At 48.6% G+C, this 21,058-nt stretch overlaps 1 protein-coding gene across 2 annotated transcripts in view; it reads right to left on the reverse strand.

Annotated features, from left to right (window-relative positions):
* The window catches only part of TOX2 (TOX high mobility group box family member 2), a gene marked incomplete at its 5' end in the record, with an annotated part of 131,415 nt that overhangs the window by 101,038 nt on the left and 9,319 nt on the right, over positions 1–21,058 (reverse strand). Inside the window, one exon of one of the 2 annotated variants that reach the window (XM_079945392.1) lies at positions 119–244. The exons of the other annotated variant lie outside the window; for it this stretch is intronic. Within the exon in view, the coding sequence (XP_079801518.1) occupies positions 119–244 (126 nt within the window). Of the gene's footprint in view, positions 1–118; positions 245–21,058 lie in introns of those variants that run through there. 2 annotated transcript variants of the gene reach the window in all.

The following is a 21,058-nucleotide window of genomic DNA, read 5'->3' on the forward strand; positions in this document are numbered from 1 at the left end:
ATGTGACAGACACCTGTCCAGGTCGCTGCCTGCCCCCACCCAGACATCGTCTGTCTTCACCCCGCAGTGCCAGCCTGACCACTTCCACCCCAGGAGGCAGCGAGCACCCGCTGCTTACCTTCTGCTGAAACACACCTGCAATGCACCAGCGTCTTGTAAGTAGAAGGAACCCGAGTCTCATTCCACAGAAGCCCCAGCAGCAAGAGAACGCGCCCGCGACAGCCTCTGTACGATTCTGCTGCATAATCAGCAGAGAAAGAGAAAAAAATGCCAGAAATAGCAAGCTTTATAAGCCCTCCTGACAACTCTTGGTCCTCTATTGGCTGGAGGCCCGGTACCCCAACCCCCCCCATCCCATTCCTATAAGGTGAAATGGGAAAACCTGTTATTTAACCTCTTTTATCAAAATCCATCTTCTATCCCAATTTGGGCCTGTGTGTTCAGAGCTCCTGGCGGCGGTCTCCACACCAGGTCTCCGGGCGCAGAAGGGGAGGCAGCTCAGCTCTGCGTTATTTGTGGCTTAAGGGCCTTCCCCACTGCCCTGGGAGCGGCTGTTGGACCGGAAGGGCTTTAGGAAGGCACTTTGGCAGCACCTGTGTGAAACCTGCATGTCATTTCATTTGGCAATTAGACTTCTGAGCGTCCATCCTGCAGAAATATTAGTACCTGCGTGCACCACGCCTGCTCACTCATGTTGCTCGTTACAGAGAAGAATGAGAGGCAAGCTAAATGTCTAAAACAGGGTCAGGCTGAATTGACTGAAGTATATCCGTTCTGTGGAATATGATAGAATGAGGAAGGTCTGTAGGTGCTGACTTAGAACCGGCTGGGAGCAAGTCAAGCACATGACCCCGTTTTTATAAAAACCAAATGATGCGTGTTTGGATTTGCACTGTAAAAGGTGCCGAACTGTTCATAGTGGTCACCCTTGGGAGTAGGAGAAGGAGGTATTTTCAGCTGCTGCTTTTTCCTTTCTTGTTTTTTTTTTTTTTTCTTTTCCACAAGCATGTACTACATTTGTAGTTTAAAACAAAAACATAAGAGCCTCCCTGGTTCCTTTCCCACTCCTCTGAAGCCAGTAAGCCAAGGGCCAAGGTCACCCACCACAAGGCTGGGTCAGGTCTGGGACAGTGCTGGCCCGAAGCACTATGGCTCCCCTGGCAGTCTCATTAGCTTTCACACAAATCCAGCTGAATTAGGGCTCCGTGAAGAAGGTGGACTTTGGAATAAGACAGAACTGGGTCTGAATTCTTGCTCTGCCTGCTGGAACAGGTAACTTCCCTGAGCCTCAGTTTCTTCATCTGTAAAATGGGCATGATAGCACCTGTTAATTACCATGTACTATGCTGGGGGCTATGAAGCCAATTTTAATCTTTTGGACATTTCAGAAACATCAGAGGCTGCTGAGGAAGCATCAGAGAGCTGAGGGCATCTAGAACTAAGTGAGAGGAGTTCTGGGGGGTCGCCCCACTTATAACAATAATAAGCTAAGTGACAGAGAGAAAGGCCTGGGGAATGGCAAATGCCACATGATAAAGGGGGTTGCTGCCCAGCATGACAGGATGAGGAAGGATTGAGGGGATTAGAAAAGGCTCCAAAGGGAATTCCCTGACAGTCCAGTGGTTAGGATTTTGCGCTTCCACTGCAGGGGAAATGGGTTCGATCCCTGATCAGGGAACTAAGATCCCGCATGCTGTGCAGCGCAGCTAAAAAAAAAAAAAAAATTAATTTAAAAAAAAAGAAAGAAAGAAAAGGCTCCGGAGAGGAAGAAGTCTTGCTTGTGCTGTTCGCTCTGCATAAAATGCCTTTGTCCAGATCTCCACAAAACCCTTGTATCCTGCTCAAGCTCTCCTTCCTCCCCAGAGAGGGGGTCCACTGACTCACCCACACCTGAATTATTTTCTTTGTAGCACAGTCCTCCAGCCGATGGCTTCTGGTTGCTTGTTTTGATGGTTTTTATTTCTATGTTTATTGTTCATCTTCCTCCCTAGGCTGTGAGCTCCCTGATGGCTGGGACCATCTGTCTTGTGGAGCTCTGGGTCCCAGCTCCTAGCACAGGAACGGACTCACAGTAGGTGCTCAACAAATAGAAAGTACACACAATCTGTAGATACAAGGCCAAGATCCAAGCACATGAAGTTTGTCTGAAGGAAAGGGAGATGCAGGTTTTGCACTGTGATAGAAAGGGATGAAAATTTCGGACATACTGAAGACTTGGAAATGTACACACACAAAGCTGGAAGGGTGCAGGAAGAGACCATCCATGAATAGTCATATAAGCTTAAGATGGGAAAGGATTTTCTAGGCCCAAATCTGTATGAACAAGGACGTTTATTTCTTCATTGCAACATTATTTATGAGAACATGGAAATGACAACAAAATCCACTGAGAGGGGATTGGTTAAATAAATCACAGGTCTCTGTACAGTGGAATACTAGGCACCTAGGAAGTGACCAGCATTTACTGCTACGGAAAGAAGCTCATGCTGCTTGTTGAATGTTAAACTCGCTCACTGGAAACCAGAGATGCTGATAAGAGGTGTAACTGACTGGCACACGGACAGTGTGAAGGCAAAAATCCTTCAATTATCATTTATTTATTCATTCGCTCACCAAGAATTTTCTGTTCCCTCTGCCTACTTTCCACGCCATGCAGGGCGGGGTTCCAGACACCAGGGCAATGTGTGAGCAGGACACTGTCCGTGTCCTCAAAAGACATCCAGCTCATGCATGTAGGGAGACAGTATGACGGAAGGAAGACGGTGCTCACAGCTAAGGGCCCCAGGGTCATCGGCTGAACGAGGACTTCACGGAAAACGTGTCATTTGAGCTGGGATTTGAAGGAGGGGCAGAGTTTGGGTGAACAGAGAAGGGAAGAAGCATAGTTAGAGATGGGACAACACAGGACAAATGCAGGAAGTCCCCACATTCTCCATCAAACACTTACTGAACTCCACCATGTGCAGGGGGAAGGGAGGCTGAGTCTGAGGACAGAAGATTCTGGATGTACTGGAAGGAGGAATTCTGGGGTGTAACCATGTTGTCCTCAGTGTGCAGTGACAGAGCAGCATCCCAACGTGACTGACTCACCGTGAGAGTCCCAGCCCCACGGGGCACACGGGGCCGGGGCAGGAGCGTCCACCTGGCAGGCTGGGTACCTGCAGCCGCCTGCAGGTGAACCTGCAGAGCGTGGATTCCAGAAGGAGGGCTCTTCCCTTTGCACTGAGTACTTGGCCAAGCACCATGGGGTGGCGGGGGTCCCAGCTCTACAGACCCTCCGCTCAGCTCCCCCTGGGGTAGAGCCAGGGAGGGGCCCCTGCATCTTGACAGAACTCAGCATTTTTTAGCTTTATTTTTATTTTTCGAATTTGGAGGCAGCTCGATGGTTATGGTTCAAAACAAAGACAGATGACTCAGCTTCCTGTGGAAGGGCTGCAGCCTTTTGGAAAAGGTATTTCTGTTCTAATGATTCTCTCTTCTCGGCCCTCCAGGCAGCTCATCCAGGCTGCCTTGTTTTTTTTTTGATGGTCAAGTGTTTCCACAATGGGACCAGGGACAACTGCCAGGCTCTGGGGGCCAGACTGCCTGAGTTTGAATCCTGGCCCTGCCCCTTACTCGCTGAGAGGACCTGAACAAAATTAAACCCTCTCTGAGCCTGCATTACTTAAGAATTCCTTGCAGGATCTCTGTACAAAGCAGTGGTCTGCTATGGAAAGGGTCCAGTCCGGTGCCTGGCACAAAAGAGGTGGACAATAAATATCACTGTTAATAACAACAGCCACCTGTGCTGAGGTCCTACTGTGCCTGCCTTATCTCACTGAAGCCTCACACCTGCCTAGCCCAAGTTCCCATTTTACAGATGAGGAAACTGAGGTTCAAAGCAATGAGTTGACTTGAACTGCCATCTGCCCGTTCCTGGGAGTCAGGGCCCACATCCCAAGTCAACTGAGAACTGAATCTGTACAAGCTTTTCCTTTCCATCTGACTCTCTCAGCCAAGCACACACCGGCCCCTCACTGTCTTTATCTGCAACATGGGGACATTATTCTGAGGTTGTTGAAATACTCTAGCCAAAGCTTAATAAAAATAATTCCACGAAGGGCTCAGAAACCTTCAATAATAGCCTTCAGTAACCCTCCTCTAAGACTAGGAGTCAACAAAAGCTGAGCTCCTCATGTGCAACATCCCAAGGAGAGGCAAGGACCTGTTAGGAAAACCCCTTCACAAGTGTAGAGGAAACTGGAAAGCTGAGAAAGAGGTGTGAGTTCATGCAAATAAAAAGAACAGGACTTTAAAACGACCCATCATTCAAACGGCCACCCTGCACCACGACATTAACACGGGGTCTCTCAAAGCTCTGTCCTGGAACCAACGTAAAAAACGAATCTGGTGCAGGTGAGCGCAAGGTAACCCAAGAGAGCCAAAACCCAAGTTTCCATCCCCCTTCCCCTGCATCACCCCAATGCGTACGCTGACAGAGCAACCTGAATAGTAACTGACTAATATTTAGCCCTGTGATTACCAGCGTTGATTTCCATGGAACCTTCTTTTCACAGCACCGGGAACCTCTCACGAGTAGTAATTGCCAAGTTCAATTTTAGCTCTGTCATACCTAACCATCAGTGCTAACTAAGGTGCTGCTCCCTCACCAGGTAAGCTGGTAATGAAGTCGGCTTCGCTGCTTAATTTCACAATATTGTGATGCCGCCATCAGCACCTGGAAGTGCTGAGAAGCTACAAAGCTTCTTCGAGATGAAAACAATCTTGCCCCAGGGAAGTGACTGAAGCCATTTGCACCTCTAAGGTGCCCTGTCTGGATCCTCAAGCTCACTGGGATGTCGTGGTCGCTTAACCCCACGTTTTTCCTCGCCAGAAACGCTGATCACCAAGGGGCCACGTCGCACACTTGAAGGTGCTCCGCGCCCTGCCTCCCTCCATCCCCTGCAACTGCCTCCCGTTTCCCTCTCTCCCTCCTCACAGTCCTCCCAGCATTCGAACTCCAACTCACGTCTGATTGCACAGCCGGTCTCACCAAATGGGCCCTTGCTGGTCCTCCAACCCCACTGTGTGTACTCACCTGGGGGCTTATGCACCACGCCACGTGCCAGCCTCAATTTGTCAAAGTGCCCATTGGCCTTGGCATATGTCCTGTGATTAAACAGCTTCTACTCCCCGTACACACAACCTTCCCCCTGACTGGGTTCTGACAGCAGAACGGCACTCTGAGCACAGCTGGTTTTGTTTGGGCTGACCCTAGGCTGACTTAAACTTTCGCCCCAAAATTGACAGGCGCCAGCTATGATGGGGCAGAGGGCTGGGAACTATGCCCTCTGGGTGCCCACTACACGCCAGGAATGCATAGGTACATATGCCCACAGTCAGCCAGACAGACAGAGGAGCAGGGTCTCATCCCCCCATTTTACATTTGGGAAAACTGAGCTCTGAGAACATCCATGAAGCTGGTGAGAGGGAGGGATTTCTTTTAGTTCCAAATACCAGTTAAAGCTGTGCTTCCCGTGAGGAGCTGCCAAGCATCTTCCCTTTGGATAAAGAAATCCTGGAGTAAATCTATTTCCCTTTTCACTTGTCCACCAGGAAGCCCACAACCAGATGTGCAGGCCAATTTCAATAACTATAGAGCCCAAGGCCAACATATCTGTTTTCATTTTCCACCTGGAATTCGTTCTATTTTATATTTTCCTTGGCTTTGATTTTTTAATGTATTATCTATACCTTTATATCTTCGTGTGTGTTCTTGTGAATGAATGACCAAAAGTAAGCAACCACCAAAAGCCAGACACGGAGTGGTGAAGTGGGTGTTCCAAGGTCCCAAAGCCAGCCCAGGGGTCTGTCTACCCGGGTACCCTCCACACTGACCCCATCTCCTGCCTCCTCTCCTCAATCAAAAAGCTAACAGTGTCTGAGCATCTGCTTCCTGCCAAGCATGACAGGTCCTGCTACATTCACACTAACTTCCCAGCAACTCCAAGAGGTAACACTAGGAACAGCACATACTCTGTCCCAGGTACTGTTTCCCGCGTTTACAAATATTGGTCCTCATGATGACCCCATTAGGTAGGTGCTATTATCATTCCCATCTTACAGAGGCATGAATTGAGAGGTCGGGTAACTTTCTAGATGTGCACAGCTAGTAAGTGTCGCAGACAGGATTGGAACTAAGGTTCTGGGCTCTATCGTCCATGCTCACTGCCATGAGGCTGTCAACTGAGTCAACAAGTACCTCACTTTACAGATAAGGACCTAAGGTTCCCAGAGACAAGGGGTTCCCCAAGCTTGGCTCTGACTGTCCAGTCTGGATGGCCGCAGACACAGAGGGAGAAGCCAGGGGTTCCAGAAAACCCCTTTCCCAACTTCCAGCCAAGACAAGGCCATGCTTCTAGAAGTCAGGGCATAAGTCCTGACTTCTTCTACCAGAGATGCAAAAGGAGGCTGCCAGGCAAAAACACAAAGACTGGAAAACATTCCCAGTCTCCAAGACCAACACAGCTGCCTCTCCGCCACCACCCTGGACCCCTCTGTGCTAGGGGCAGGCATCACAGGCTCCCCACACGAGGGGCTGATAAACTCCCTCTGCCCTGCCACACTGGTGGCTGAGCGCCCAATTCAGCCACATGCAGTGTGGAAATGAGTTGTGAAGCATGAAGACCCAGGTTCGAATCCCAGCTCTGCCACTTAGTAGCTGTGAACCCTGGGTGAGGGTGAGCCTCTCTGTCCACTGGGGTATTAATGTCACCACCTCGCTGCACGTCTGGGGAGACTGGCAGAGCCTATTGGGACCCTGCCCTCCCTCCTAGGGTAGCTTTGCCACCATGTTGGTGCCCGCCCCCAGCATCGTCCTGGCAAATCCTTCCAAGAGATGAATCTGCAGATGACAAAGGGATGGGGAGGGCAGGGAGGTTTGCTCCAACTTACCTCATTCAAGACATGCTTTCTGGAACAAGAAGGAAAAATAAAATTAAATAATAAAATTTGAGGTTGACTAGAAACCCAAAATCAGGACTGATTTTTCCAGAACTTCTCAGTCCTACCTCAGACAGGGAGGGGGGGCCAAGAAGGTCCCTGGGGTGGGGGGGGGGGTCACTGAACCCCCAGGGGACATCTGTGACAGGCCCTCCTCCTGGCCATCGGCCGCGGGGTGGGCTGCTGGCCCACATGATGCATACTGGTTGCCATGGTTTCTGTTTATTCTGGGAAAGACAGCTTCCCTGACATCCAGGCCTGGTAAAGACGAGTGTTTGCTGCACTCAGACTGTGTCGTCACCGAGGTCCCTTGCACTGTCCTCGGCCGCACAGAGACAAGAGCCTTCATACACAGAAGCAAAGGCACTAACGTTAACTCAGCCCCACTGGTCCCTCCTCACCCGACCCAGGGTGGATGGGACCAGGCCCCATTTTCAGATGAGAAAACCAAGGCTTGGGGCTGGGCAGTGACCTGCCCAGAGTTTCATTGTGATGTCAGCGAGAAGCAGGGATTCAAACCTGGATTTGTCTGACTTGTCGCATTTTTCCAACCGTGTGCTGGCTCATTTATGATCATTACTCTGTCTCCCAGGGAGCTCAGGCCTTTTCCCAAAACTGTACCTCCTGATATGCCTTGAGAGAACCTATCAAACGCTTGGGGACATCAAAGGCAGCTCATGGGAGTAAGCAGAGAGCTCCCCAGGGGGACCCAGGACTCATGTCCCCACCCCAGATCTGACCACATCATTCTCGGTTCATGGTTCAAAGACTGCTGGCCAACAGAACTAAATCTAAGCCCCTTACTTAACCCAGCGCCCCCCTGCCCCTGCAGTTTCATGCATCTGACCCTTTTCTCGCGGTCTCCTGGCCCTTTCCAGTGCTCAAATCCCTCCTCTTCCACAAGGACTTCCTGGGTGCCCACGTTAGCATCATCTCGTCCTCCTCCCAGAGACCACCAAGCCCAGCTGCCCCTGTGAGCGAGCCACCCATGGAAAGGTCTATCCCCACCTCCCTCCTGAGACTGGGTCACGTGGAGGCTGCTCAGGGGACAACTGCGAACCATAAGCTCCTTTCTCAGCCCAAACCAGCTGACACTTAACGGGAACTGGCATTTCACTGGATGCTCAAATGTGCCAGGTCCCTCCCTCCACAGGGCCTTTGCACATGCTATTCTGGCTGTCTGGAATGCTTCCCCTCCGTCCCTATTACCTAGCAACTCCTGGTCTCCCTACAGGTCTCAGTTTAAGGGTCAAGAAAGTCCTTCCTGACCCTCCCTGTTACCCACAGCACTTGTGCAGCTCTCCTAATCACACCTGTCACGTTCACATTATGTGTTTCGTTATGTGATTATTTGTTTGCTAGACTAGAGGCCGCATAAGTGCAACACTAGGTCTGTCTTGCGCTGGAGTCCCAGCCACAGCACCCGGTGCACAGCAGGGCCTTGATAAATGTTTGTGGACTGAAAGAGCGAGGGGAGCTGTGGTGGGTTAAACAGATGACCACAGGTCCTCCGGTTTCTGCATGCTCACCCTCTGTGTTGTGGTGTTGCACCTCCTCTCATCAAGAGCCAGAGTCTGTTTCCTCATGCCTTGAAGCCAGGCTTCGCCATGTGACTTTATCTGGCCAACGAGACAGCAGTAAATGTGCCTCAAGCAAAGGCCTGAAAAGCGCCTGTGCCCTGGTGTGAGCTCTCTCGCTGCACTGGGAACCCTGGAGCACCAGGTAAGCAAGCCCGAGCTAGCCTGCTGGAGGATGCGAGGCTCTGGGAAAGCTGACCCAACAATCAGCCCCCAGCCAGCAGCCTGCCAAGTGCCACACACACACAGGGGTGAAGCCATCCTCTATCACCCAGCTGTCAGCTCACTGGCCAAGTGACCAGAGATGCAGGACAGAGCCCAGCAGAGGCCAGCCCAGCACAGAAAGCCCTCCAGCCAATCCACAGATTATAAGCAAATAAAATGGTGGCTGTTTTAAAGCACTAATTTGGGGTGACTTGTTACACAGCAAGCGATAACTGATACAGGAGCTAACAAAAGAGTATGGGCCATGATACGCTCACAGTCAAAGAGCATAGGTCTGATCTATACAACATCAAGTTGAGAACAACAAAATCTTCTTGGGAGGTGGAAAGCAGCTGGGGGGTGAAGGTCAAGCGCCCGGGTTTGAGCCCTGCTGGCCTATGACTCTGGCTTGAGCTTGGACAAGATGGGCACTGCCTCTGTGCCTAGGTCTGCCTGTCTCTGCAGTGAGAATGACACATCCTATGCCAGATTTCCCCAGGAGGCGTGATCTGAGTCTAAACAGGGAGCGTATGTGAAAGGGCGTCCCAAAGGAAGCTAAAGATTCTTTGTACATGGGAGGACACGTGCTGCAGAATAACGATCATGACTCCAGAGCTACTGCTACTAACAGGTGAGTGACCTTAGGCAAGTTTCTCAACCTCTCTGAGCTTCAGGTGTCACCTGACACACATCACCTGACAGGTGTCAGGTGTCTGTGACATGGTAACAATACATAATGTGAAGGGCTATTGTGAGGGTTAAATAAGACAGTGTACATAAGACACCGAGCACAGTGCCTGGCACATAGGAATTCAATAAATCCCCACACCCACCCCGCTGGCACCCCTCACTGCCATCTTAACCCCACAACCCTGCGTGGCAGGAGGAGTTTCCATGTTTGAGGTCAGCACCTTGTGCCAGGTGCCAAGTTGTGACTGTAGCTTACATGACATGAGACACAGAGAGAAAGAGCTTTCCTTGAAGGATAAGAGGCAAAGAGCTGGATGCTGCCAGCTCTGACTTGGGGAGAAAACGCAGGCCTTGGGGAAGAGCAGGAAGAAGCATAGAGATGATTCAGAACCGAGTCCTCGCCCTAAAGGCTGACACGCCCCAAGCCCACATCTGTCTTCATCCGGGATGATTATTTGTGGTCCTTCCACCATTCACCTCCAAGGCACCAGCACACAGCCTGGCAGTGACCTCTCAGGAAGGACAGAGGCAGGAAGGTGGGCTAGGGAGCTCAGCCTGACACAAAGTCCTCAGTTCTCAAATTGTGGTCCACTGACTAGCAGCTCAGCATCACCCGGACCTTGTAGGAAATGAACAGTCTCTGACCCCTACCCAGATCTGCTGAATCAGAATCTGCATTTTAACAAGACCCTTACATGATTCCTATTAAGAGAGAGAGTTATCCCATTTACCAACGTGGTATTAACCAAATCTGCCCATGTGTTTTGGCAATCATATAGCTGACACGTGTGTTACCCAGCCCTGGCCATCGACTACGGAAGGGAGCCGACCAGTGTAGCCATAACCATCCCAACCGCCAGCTGTGCCACCTCCATGCCCCATGCTCTGGGTGGGTGTGAGTTCCAACGTTACCAAGGTGGAAGCTCCGTGTCCTTCTGATTTGAGCTCCAGTCCCACACATGTTACACGGTCACCAGAATTCTGTTTCTCTTTGATGCCCCAGGAACCAGTCCCAGTGTTTGCATTAGGCAATTAGAGTGTTTGCCTCTACTGCCTTCTTGAAGGGACCCCAAACCCCAGCACCAGACAGCTAGGAAAGGTTCTCCAAGGGCACCTTTGGAGAAGATGTTGCAAAGAGGACAGACTCCCCAGGGCCTTGGAGGATGAAGGGAGGGGAAGCAAGGCCACTGATGTCTCTGCTTTGGAAGAAGAAGGTTCCTGACCTGCCCTGAGTTAGAAACTCCTCTTCAGAGGCCCCACTCTAGCCCACCCCAGGGAATGAGCCCCTTCAGAGTCCCTCCAAGGGGATGCCTGTGACCTTTGCAAAACGAAATGCAATAACCAAGTCCTATGTGCCGAGGAGACCCCAGGGCCAGCCACAGAGGCTGCGATAATCCAGCCGGGTGTTTGGACAGGAGGAGCCCTGCACTCCATCATCTCGGCCTGTTGCCTGAGGAGGGAAGCGGTTCACCTTTTGCTAATCACCCTAATTCATTTTTTATTACTAACTTTCCTGTTTTCTATTTGCCGTCTCATTGAAGATATTACCAAAGGCATTTAAACAGCATCAGACCGTACCACAATGGCAAACATAACTCTTTTTATTGAAATCTGCATTAATATACATATAATTCCCTGATCACAAAGACCTCACGGTGCACATGCTAGACCCCAAGTGAAGGCGGGTTTGGCAAGAGGCATATATACACGATGGAAGGTTTTTCAAAAGACAATCAACTCTGCCAGGAGGGTGCCATAAGGTGGGTGCTTTGGGGACTTCCCTGGTGGTGCAGTGGTTAAAACTCCGCGCTTCCACTGCAGGGGGGCACGGGTTCAATCCCTGGTCAGGGAACTAAGATCCCACATGCCGCGCGGTGCACCCAAAAAAAATGGGTGCTTTCTCGTGCTGTTGGTGGAAAGTGGATAATCCTTCTGACGTGATGCCCTGAATCAAGAGCCATAAAAGCGCTCGCTGCTTTGAGCCAGAAGGTCTACTTGGGCCGTGGCCAGCAGCCTAGTCTTAGCCTTGACACCCCCTCTCTAGCACACCCCACGGCCAACCCGTCCCCAAAGCGCATACGTTCCACCTCCTAACATCTTCCATATCCCTCTACTTCTCCCCATTCTCATCCCACCAGTACGGTCCAAGCCAGAGGGGGGTCCAAGAGAACTTTGTGCAATGACGGGAATGTTCTATATGCACGCTGCCCAACGGGGGCTATAAAACACTTGAAATAGGGCTGGTGTGATTGAGGAACTACATTTTATTCCATTTTACTTTAAATTTCAATAGCTGCATGTAACTAGTGGCTACCATATTGGAAAGTGTATCCCCCAAGCCATCACCAGTCCTCTTCTAAATGATAGTAATCACCTCCCCACTGTCTACTTGCATCCATTCTTGCCCCCATCCATTGTTTTCCCCTTAAGACGGCCACAAAGATTCTTCTCAAATGCAACACACCTCAACTCTCACCACCTTTGAGACAAAGTCCAACCTCGCAGACACAGCCTTCGAGGCCCCGTCTCTGGGACAGAGAATACTCCAGTTATCAGGGAGCCTATGGTGTGCCAGGTGCTGGGTACAGGGGCGGGCAGCAGGCAGCAAAGGCCATCCAGAGGGGGTAGCACTTGAGCAGAAACTTAAAAATGTAGGAGCCTGCCAGGTAGGTCAGGAATGCCAAGACCAGAGGCAGAGCAGCGAGAACTGCTCTGAGCGACATCCATGAGCCACCAGCAAAGAGTCAGCCCTTGTGAAGCTGATAATTTAGTGGGACATGAACAATAAAAAGAACGAATAAGTACATTACACACTGTGAGAAGGGGAAAGAAAAAGATGGGTAAGGGGTTTCTGGGGGACTGGGGTGGAGGGGAGACGTCTGCAGCATTAAATAGTAAGGAAGGAAAGTGCTCAAGTAAACCCTGTTCTTGAGTCTGTGTGGTAGGACAGTAGCGGGTGATTTCCCCAACTTTTTGGCAGGGAACACAGTCTTCAAAATTTACAGTTTAATAAGAAAAAGGGGTGATAACTTCAGGAGAGAAGTGACCAAAAAGTCCTACTTGCCCAACAGAAGCATTCCCACAGGCTAGAGAGAGATTTCCTTATCTCCGAAGGTCAGGCCAACTGTGCCCCAGATACCCCAACCCAACCAACCAGGAGTGACACCTCCCTCCTGAAAATGGCAAGGTCACTACCCACAGGGAGATGGGAAGTGGACAAAACAGGGGGCTGAGGTCTGCCAGCTCTGCCCCCAGAGAGTCAAGCATTGATGAAAAATCCTAAGGGTTTCGACCATCAACCCTCTTGACTGCCATTCCAACTTTCTTCCTTGGGCTCTGTCGTTACAATGGGAACGCACATTTATTAACAACATCTGCAAGGCCCACACACTGTGTCTCTCACATTTATGTGTTTAATCCTCTCGGCAACAATGTACAAATATGACAAGTGAGGCCCAGAGAGGGTAAGCGAATTATTCTTGGAAACACAGCCTGGGATATGTTATGGTGGCCATCTCTGGAAAGTATAACCACCACACTGATTCATTCTTTCTTTTTATTGAGCACCTACTACATAGCAGACACCAGGCTAAGGTGCCAGGGACTAGGGAGTGAAGAGAACAAGCATGATGCCACTGGTTGGAAAGCTTACTGTCCTCAAGGTGGAACAGACACTCAAGTCATATCATAGATATGTCATGCAAGGCGGAAAATACACTGGAGGCTGAGATAGAGAATAACAGGGTAACTGCGTAGATTAGGGGGGTCGGAGTCTTGGAGGAGGTGAGGATAAAGCTGAGACCTGAAGGGTAAACAGGAGCCAGCCTTGTGCAGAATGAAGACAAGGACATTCCAGACCAAGGGAACAGCATATGCAAGGCCCCTCAAGCAAAAAGGACCATGCGGGTGGAGGTGTCTGGGGAAAAGCAAGAAGGGTGGGGTAGTGAGAATAGAGTCAATGGAGGCTGGCTTTGCTCCCCACCGTATCCCCAGCACAAAGCCTGGGGCCTTGGACAGAGCAGCTGGGAGTGAGGCTGGAAAAGCAGGCAGGGGCTAGATCACACCGGGATGTCTGCGCCAGAAAAGGCATTTGATGTTACCTACACACCAGGGGAAGCATTGGAAGGTTTTAAGCAGAGGTCTGATTTCAGTTGGGCAGAGTTCACCAAGCCACAACAGAGACCCATGAGGGATTCTGCCCAGAGAAATGACAGGATCTAATTTACACATCAGACGGCGCTCCATCACGGTCGGCATGGTTCCTCAGCTCATTGTGATGTGTGACTTGTGGTCACTGGATAGTGAATGTCCCCAAAAGCTAAGTGCCCCCAGCTTGTATGTGGGCAGTGGCCATGTTTCAGGAAAGCAAGACAAAGCAGCAAGTGACAGGACATGTTGACAGAGCATCGGACAGACTCCAGGCTGTCAGCAGAGGGAATATTGTCCCAAAGACGCCACAACAGGGTGGTGGCTTATTGTTAACGTGGAGTCTTTAGGAAAACACAATTATGTGCTTCACTGATACTATAAGACATAATCCAAGACAGCACGCAAACATTTAGCGATTGATCCACAAGACAAGTAAAAGGACTAACACAAGAGCCAGTGGAGGAAATGCTTGCACTGCACAGGTGGGAGGCCAGGCCCTGCAGGTTTGGTTATTTTTTCTCTTTGTCTCATTTAAAATCAAAGTTTGGCTCTTAGGCACCCATAGAGAGTTTTGGAAAGGGAATTAAAATTAAGTATCCCAGATGCTTAAACACACATTATTATCTCATTTAATTTCATCAACAGGCAAGCACAGTTAATCCCATTTTGCAGATGAGGAAACTGAGGCCCAGAGATAATAAGTAGCTTTCCAAATGGCCTTGTTCCCCTCTCTAGCCACATCTCTTGACACTCTTGGCCCCTTCGATGGCTTTGCATGTGCTGTTCCTTCTACCTGGAATGCTTTTCCCTATCTTCTTCACATGGCCAATTTCACCTTCAAGCACAGGCCAGGTGTCCCCTCGTCAGAGAAGACTTCCCTAACTCCCCCGCTGCCTGGCCTGGTGGTCTCACACCCATTTGGAATTGTTTCTTTCTGCCTGTCTCTCTAATATATTAGACTGTGGCTTCTCAAGGACAAGGACCAGGTCTTCATCTCCTTTCCATGCCTGGCATAAGCCTCCAAGCCCTGCATACAGCAGGCGGTGAATGTTCTTTGCACGGCTGAATGAATGAATGAGTAAATGAATTAACTCTTAATAAGTTTCAAAGCCAGAATTTGATCCCAGGCCAATATGACTCCAAAGCATATCTCTTGGCCAGAGTGTGAGTGTGTCTTATATAATCAATCAGAAAACGTACACAAGCATGGGATACATTTCAAAACATACCAAGGGCTTCATTCATCCCTCCAAAACAACTGCTGAAAAGCGCCATACCTCAGGGGAAAATAGGATGGCAAATATGGACAAAGGGTTAACCAAACCCTTTTCCCTTTTGCAAAAGCATTTCAGCTTTTTTAACTGTCTGGCATAACTCCCTTGGAAACCTGATGTAGGCAGGATGCTAACTATATTACTAGGTAACTCTGCTTGTGGTAAAATGACCCTTGATTGGTAAGTTGCGTCTGGACTGGAAGGAACTATAAATAAGTTATAAATACATTACAAAGATTTGATAAAGAAGCCATAGTTAAAGATGCCCTGAGTGTAGTGACTCTTGTAACTGACATGCCCCTTGCAGGGACCCTTGATGTGGATACTATGGAATTGTTACAAGAGATGTTCCTTTGGGAACTAAAGCTTCTAAGTCAGGGTGGCTTCCAAACCCACCCATTGTGGGTCTCGCTCCCTTGCATCTTTACCAAAACCTGGCAGGGCGGGGGCTGACAAAGAGAAGAGCTGCTGGCCACCTCTGTGGGCTCCCGCAGAGCCCACTGCTAGAAGTACTCCCACAGAAGAGGGACAGATCATGTGCCCTGCTGGCAAGAGGTGGTTCCTGTCCCAAGTCCTTCAAGGAGACGGGTACCAAGGGTAACCTGTATGAGTCTTGTGAGTCTGAATGTTTAATTGAACTTTAAAGGGTTCCTGTGAGAGCTTCAATGAGAAAGAAGAGAACTGATACAGAGGAGAAACGAGACCACCCCAACCAGAAACACCACTACACTTAATTCTGAACTCAAAAGCTCCTTAGACCTCCAATGTATAAAAAGACATAAAAACCTGGGATGACATCTATGCTCACTGTCCTTCGAGGGCCCAGCTGACCTGAACAGCACCTGGCACAGGAATGAGGGAGGGAACGACCTACCTGATCTCCCAGAGGCCTCACCACAAACCTGAGATGCAAATGCAATTATGTGAGATAACTGAGGCTCAGAGAGGTTAAGTGACAGGTCCAAAGTCACACAGCTTGTAAGTGACAGGATATGAACCCAGGCACTTCCATAGAACTCAAAAGTTATATTTGAATCCACTATCTGGGTTTGTATAAAAATTAACTTACAGCTCTGGTGGACATATAGAACAGAGAATGCATAGGGGTGGGGTGGGGTAAAGAGACCTCCTTAAATAATGTAGGTAGCACCCAACAGGCACTCGTTAAATCTTCGCAGAATAAATGAGCAAAAAGAAAGGCCCCGGGTCCACCTTCCACATTATCAAGTTCAGTTCGAGTCAAAACATAGCAGTGCGGAACAATAAAATTTATGCATGAGATTGACCCTGGGTTATACTACTGAGTTGGATTCATTTCCAACAGGTTTCTATATCATTCCTACAAATTAGGCCCAACTCCGACATAAGCACATTTGAATTAGCTCTAATGTGAAGGCATTCTATTACCAAATGATGTTCGAAGTTGAAAACCAAGGCAGAAGGCCCAGCTGGGAACCCCCTAGCCCCCAGAATAGGCAATGCATCAACAGTAAAAACAAGGGGTGGGCTGGTCCATTCTTGCATCCCTGCAGAGGGTGAGAGCTCCAGCGGGCACTACAGAGGCTGCAGGAGCAGGGAGGGCATAGGCCAAACTCCAGCTCTGCCAACCAGCTCCTCTGCTGCCCTTTGTAACCTGACCTATTTGCATCTCAGTCTTCTCAGCGACACGATGGGGACACATGTGCCTAGCATAGTTCTTACGAAGATTCAGCGAGATGATATGAGTGCGTGAGCCTGACATGCAGTAAATGCTCAGAGAATAATTTGTGTTTATTTCTACCCTACTTTTCTCCATAAAACAGCACAAATTTTACAAATAAAAATCTGTGAGGGGGGCTTTTTGTTCAAGATGATGGGTAGAACACATACTTTTTCCTCTCCCGTCTTCTAAACCCCACCAGAATGACAAAAAAGGGGAGGTAGATACACCCACATCTTCATAATTCATATGTACACACACACATATATTCATAATTCAGATAGGGAGATGAAAACTGAATAACTCCAAAAGAGCCCATAAGAGAACAAGAAAGGGCTGGGCACCAGAATCATTGAGAGGGTGCTGGAAAGGAAGAAGTCGAAGAGACAGACTGACAGTGAAATCTATCAGTTCTAAGGCACCAGCACACCAACACAAGACCTCCAGAAAAGCTATTTTCCTAACTGAACCCCAGAAAATCCCAAAGCAGGGGCAGCAGGGGCTGAAAGCCCTGGGCAGGGGGAGGTGACTTGACCTTTGTGTTAGTCTACAGTCCTCAGAGAAGATGAGTGTTGGTTTTGCCCTGAGGCTAAAGCCAGGAAGAAGAACTCTTTAATTAAATGAGAAATCTGTCTCAGGGATTCCCCCACCATGGATGGACATGATGCAGGAAAAACAAAGTGCACCAGTGCCCACGGGTAACTGCTGGCTGATAAGAGAAACAGATGTCCCCAACCTCAAGTGAGCTGGTGCCATGCTCTAGTAGAAGTCTCCAGCTTTAAGTGTCTACACACAGGCCCCACCCAGGGCACCGAAAATCGACATTCACATTGCCTACCCACATGTTCGTGGCTTTCACAGACATTGAGGGAACTTACAACGACAGAACAGATCAATCTGGACCCTTGTTCACAAAAAAACATCAACCAAGAATCACCAGGCGTTTGTAGAAAACATCAGCATAAAAGAGAGACCAGGAAGTGAACCAAAGACCTAACCAGCAAGAAAACAGAGTCAATGCAGCAAACAGAAGATAACTTTTAAAAAAAACTGAAACATTATCTTCAAAAAGATTCAAGACATTCCCACATCCATAAAAAAAAGAATGGGCTACTAGAACATAAGCCCAATCAAGAAACAATACAGAATCCTGAGAAATGAAAAAGTGATTACAGAAATAGAAACAATAAACTCATTAGAAGTACTGACTGAAGAATGGTTAGGCCTGGAAGTATACCCACCACACTCCCCTCAGTGGTTAGCCCTGGGGAGCAGGGCTGAGAGGGCAGTGGGGAAAATGAAAGAGAATGAGAGGGGGCTCTACTTTTTTTATTCTAATATATTTCTGTTTATTTTATAGAGAATAAAAACATTAAAAAAAAAAAAGAAGAAGAATGGCAGGACTCAAGACGAAGGGGGAAATGATAGAAGAATGAAATGAAATTGGGAGTGGGTTAATGAGCAAAAGATGTCCCATGAAGGCTTCCCTGGTGGCGCAGTGGTTAAGAATCCACCTGCCAATAAGTGGTGCTGGGAAAACTGGACAGCTACATGGAAAAGAATGAAATTAGAACACTCCCTAACACCATACACAAAAATAAACTCAAAATGGATTAGAGACCTAAATGTAAGACCAGACACTATAAAACTCTTAGGAAAACAAAGGAAGAACACTCTATGACATAAATCACAGCAAGATCCTTTTTGACCCACCTCCTAGAGAAATGGAAATAAAAACAAAAATAAACAAATGGGACCTAATGAAACTTCAAAGCTTTTGCACAGCAAAGGAAACCATAAACAAAATGAAAAGACAACCCTCAGAATGGGAGAAAATATTTGCAAATGAAGCAACTGACAAAGGATTAATCTCCAAACTTTACAAGCAGCTCATGCAGCTCAATATCAAGAAACCAAACAACCCAATCCAAAAATGGGCAGAAGAACTAAATAGACATTTCTCCAAAGAAGATATACAGATTGCCAACAAACACATGAAAGAATGCTCAACGTCACTAATCATTAGAGAAATGCAAGTCAAAACTACAATGAGGTATCACCTCACACCAGTCAGAATTGCCATCATCAAAAAATCTACAAACAATAAATGCTGGAGAGGGTGTGGAGAAAAGGGCACCCTCCTGCACTGTTGGTAGGAATGTAAATTGATACAGCCACTATGGAGAACAGCATGGAGGTTCCTTTGAAAACTAAAAATAGAACTACCATATGACCCAGTAATCCCACACTACTGGGCATATACCCTGAGAAAACCATAATTCAAAAAGAGTCATGTACCACAATGTTCATTGCATCACTATTTACAATAGCCAGGACATGGAAGCAACCTAAGTGTCCATCAACAGATGAATAGATAAAGAAGATGTGGCACATATATACAATGGAATATTACTCAGCCATAAAAAGAAACGAAATTGAGTTATTTGTAGTGAGGTGGATGGACCTAGAATCTGTCATACAGAGTGAAGTAAGTCAGAAAGAGAAAAACAAATACCATATGCTAACACACATATATGGAATCTAAAAAAAAAAAAAAAAGGTTATGAAGAACCTAGGGGCAGGACAGGAATAAAGATGCACATGTAGAGAATGGACCTGAGGACACGGGGAGGGGGAAGGGTAAACTGGGACGGGACAAAGTGAGAGTGGCATGGACTTATAGATACTACCAAATGTAAAATAGATAGCTAATGGGAAGTAGCCACATAGCACAGGGAGATCAGCTCGATGCTTTGTGACCACCTAGAGGGGTGAGATAGACAGGGTGGGAGGGAGACGCAAGAGGGAGGAGATATGGGGATATAGGTATATGTACAGCTGATTCACTTTGTTATAAAGCAGAAACTAACACCCCATTGTAAAGCAATTATACTCCAATAAAGATGTTACCAAAAAAAAAAAAAAAATAGAATCCGCCTGCTATGCAGGGGACACGGGTTCGAGCCCTGGTCTGGGAAGATCACACATGCTGCACAGCAACTAAGCCCGTGCGCCACAACTACTGAGCCTGCACTCTAGAGCCCACGAGCCACAACTGCTGAGCCTGCACTCTAGAGCCGCGTGCCACAAGTATTGAAGCCCGCGCGCCTAGAGCCCGCGCTCCACAACAGAAGCCACCGCAATGAGAAGTCCGCGCACCACACGAAGAGTAGCCCCCGCTCACCTCAATTAGAGAAAGCCCGCGTGCAGCAACGAAGACCCAACTCAGCCATAAATAAATAAATAAAAATTAAAAGAAAAAAAGATGTCCCATGATATCCTATATCATGCCTACAAGTGACACAGGCATTTGCCTCTGAGCTTCCTGGTTGCTCAGAAAAGCTGAAAGATTGATAAAGGGACCACCATGGATGCTGACCTACCCTGAGGTGGAGGCAGGGCAAAGAGGCTCTTGAAGAATGTGACAGGACTCCAGTCCAAAGAGAAAGCCACGGTCCCCTGCCCAGATGTGACTGACTCAGGCATGGCCCAGAAACTCCTCAGAAATCAATGTGGAGTCCTCCCTACCACACGGGAAAATGTGCGACATCTCAGAGCAAGAACTCTGGAATCCTACCTAGGAATGTGTAAGAGAATCTCCTTGGGCCCCAGAAAATTCCATTAGTTATCATTTTTCTTCACTCGGACCTAAGAAGCAGTTATCTCCCAGCTCTCCCTCACAGCATGAAGCAACGAAGAATCTAGTAAGTGACTCAAAAGTCTCTAAAATTTAATCATCAATATGCTGACCCTTGATTTCTTGGGAAACAAGAAGAAGGTGAGTTTTCTCCCCCAAATGCAGCTCCGTGAAATGGACACTGTGGTGCTTCCCTTTCCACCCATTCATTCCCTAACTTCTGGGCTCACAGCTATACCCTGTGGGGGCCACCTGAAGCCAGTGACCAGAGGATGCAAGAATCAAAGGAATGGGCGGCCCCCTTGCCTCAGTTTGAGACAGACTGGAGTCCAGTTCCAAAGGTCCCTGTGGGATGCTTTCATCATTAACTGTATCCCAGGCCAGCATCTCCCTCTGCCCAACCATGCTTCCATTACTCCCTTCAAGGTGCACCTCCTCAGAACTTCCCCCCAGATACACCTTCCTTCCACAGGCAACTCTCCACATCAGAGTCTATTTCCAGGGAGTCCAATGTAAGATTCTCTCCAAGGTGAAGGAGACGCTCCCCATGACCCACGGGGGTCCTGAAAAAGGCAGGAGTCTCTGGGACACCTGACCACGTCCAAGTTAGGGCTACATGCCCCAGGCCAGCAGTACCTCCTTGCTGTTCCAGGCCAAGGAGGGAAAATCCTCCCATATTCTAGACGAGAGCTGAGCTCTCTAGGTGTGCTTCCCAGGCCAGCAGCAGTGGCATCAGCGGCTTGTTGGCACTGCACATTCTCAACGCCTCCCCAGACCTACTGAATCAGAACTTCTGGGGGTGGCACCAGCATTCTGTGTTTTAACTGCCCTCCGGGTGATTCTGTTG

Source organism: Stenella coeruleoalba, assembly GCF_951394435.1.
Source record: "Stenella coeruleoalba genome assembly, chromosome: 15".
In the NCBI taxonomy this organism is placed as follows: Eukaryota; Metazoa; Chordata; class Mammalia; order Artiodactyla; family Delphinidae; genus Stenella; species Stenella coeruleoalba.